Genomic DNA, 2,418 nt, shown 5'->3' with positions numbered 1-2,418 from the left:
TCATAGAAAGTATTTACACACACACACATACACACAACACATCAAACATCATAGTTAATGGTGACATACTGAACACTTTCTCTCTGATATTTGAGAATCAGACAAAAAAGTATGATTTCAACATCTTATTCAACTTAGTACCAGAAGGTCTAGCTAGTACAATAAGGTAAGAAAAAAAAAACAAAAAATAAAAAGAGGCATATGTGTTAGAAGAAAGAAACGGGACTGTTTCTAGCTGGACATGACATGTTTTCTGTGTAGACAATATCAAAGAATCTATAAAGCGTAATGAAGAACAAAAACCTCTATGACTCAGAAGTAGGCTAAATAAGTTTGCAGAGTGTAGAACATAAAATAATTGAATGCATTTCTCTGGCATTCTAATAATGCACATGGGGAAACCGAAGTTAACAAGAAAATGTCATTTACGGTCACCCCGAAGAAAATGAAATAGTTTATAAGTATTTACAAACATACATAACAAAGTCAACACAGAGTCTGGAGAGATGGCTCAACCATTCAGAGGCCTGACTGCTCTTCAAGAGGACCCCCATTAAGTTCCCAGCATTAACACAGTGGCCCACAAACTTCTGTAATCCCAGTTCCAGGGTATCCAACACCCTTTTCTGGCTTCTGTGGGCACCAGGCATGCAAGTGGTGTACAGACATACATGTAGACAAAACATCACATACATAAAATAAAATAAATCTTTTTTAGTTGTATTGTTGTTGTTGTTGTGGGTTTTTTTTTGTTTTGTTTTGTTTTGTTTTTTGTGGGTTTTTTTTTTGCATTTCTGAGAAAATTTTATTGGCCTTTTGGATAAAATTTACTTGCCAGGAAGGATGATCCCATCATACTTCTGCTGGAACCAGCGCATGGCCTCCTCTTTGCTGATTATATGCTTGGCCCCAATGCAGCCTGTCCTGCGCTTCTTGTCTGCGATGCTGAAACCTGGCCTACCCAGCACCACATAGAAGTCCAGGCCGTAGATCCCAATGCTTGGGTCATATTTGATGCCCAGATCAATGTGTTCTTGAATCCCAAAGCCAAAGTTCCCAGTATCTGAGAAGTTGTTTTTCCGTAACTCATGCTCCCGCACCTTCAGACCTTCCTCCAGAATCTCTCCTGCCCTGGCTCCCCGGACAGTGCAGAGAACAGCAATCTTCTCATTTCTACCGATGCCAAAGGATCTGACGGTGTACCTAGCTTTGGAAAACACAGGTGTCTGGCCTGTGAGCTGCTCCAACACCTGGGCCGCCCGGGTCAGTCTGTCTCCGCTCTCCCCAACACAGATATTGAGGCAGAGCTTGCAGATGTGAAGCTCCCGCATGGGGTTCTCCTTTTCGCCTTGATCTTGTGTCATGCTGAAGAAAAAGGAAGAGAGAGCGTTGTTGTTTTGAGACATGGTTTATCTTTGCAGCTCTGGCTGTCCCAAAACATACTCTGTAGACCAGGATGGCCTTGAACTCAAAAATCCACCTGCACCTGCCTTTTGAGTGCTGGGGTTAAAGACGTACACCACCACCATCCAGCTCATAGAAATAAATCTTTTTTTTGTTTGTTTGTTTGTTTTGTTTTTGTTTTTCAAGACAGGGTTTCTCTCTGTAGCCCTGGCTGTCCTGGAACTCACTCTGTAGATCAGGCTGTCTTTGGACTCACAGAGATCCACCTGCCTTTGCTTCCCAAGTGCTGGCATTAAAGGTATCTACCAACATCTGGTATAAAAATATCTTTTTTTTTAAATTAAGATATATATAAATAGTATTCTATGATGAAAAATAATAAATGGATATAACTTTTTGTTACTGATTTGCCTTCCACACATATGAGTGAAAACCACAGATATAATATTGTTTTTTTTTTTTTAGAACCTAAAAGTACATACAGGGGTTGGGGATTTAGCTCAGTGGTATAGCGCATGTCGAGCAAGCACAAGGCCCTGGGTTCAGTCCTCAGCTCCAAAAAAAAAAAAAAGTGCATAGAATATGCTGCACATGACTATTGTACAACATGACACAAAGCTGTTTAGATCACCTTTCTTTTTTTTTGGAGCTGAGGATCAAACCCAGGGCCTTGCACTTGCTAGGCAAGTGCTCTACCCCTGAGCTAAATCACCAACCCCTAGATCACCTTTCTGTATGTTCATTCTATATGTCTATGTGAGCATCTATGGATTTTGTAATCTCTGTGGAGTTTGTGAAACTGGGTCCTCAAGACAAAAAGGGACAACTGTGTATAATATGACATTTTAAATTTTTCTGGGATTTACTTAATCTTTATTTTATGCTTGTGTGTGTTTTGTGTGCTTGTATGTACGCGTACCACGTGTGTGCAGTGTCCAAGGAGGCCAGAAGAGGGTGTCCAATCTCACTGGGACTAGTTGTCAGCTACCATGTAGGTGTTAGGAATCAAACCCT

At 40.8% G+C, this 2,418-nt stretch overlaps 1 protein-coding gene across 1 annotated transcript; it reads right to left on the bottom strand.

Annotated features, from left to right (window-relative positions):
* Window positions 1-791: 791 nt before the first annotated feature.
* On the bottom strand, window positions 792-1,384 carry LOC118597367 (60S ribosomal protein L11-like). Its single transcript, XM_036208879.1, has one exon. It carries the CDS (start codon window positions 1,362-1,364, stop codon window positions 828-830), a length of 537 nt encoding a protein of 178 aa, XP_036064772.1. The 5' UTR covers window positions 1,365-1,384; the 3' UTR covers window positions 792-827.
* Window positions 1,385-2,418: the final 1,034 nt, after the last annotated feature.

The sequence above is a fragment of the Onychomys torridus genome, chromosome 16 (assembly GCF_903995425.1).
Source record: "Onychomys torridus chromosome 16, mOncTor1.1, whole genome shotgun sequence".
NCBI classification, from domain to species: Eukaryota; Metazoa; Chordata; class Mammalia; order Rodentia; family Cricetidae; genus Onychomys; species Onychomys torridus.
This window is presented reverse-complemented; position numbering and strand designations above follow the sequence as displayed.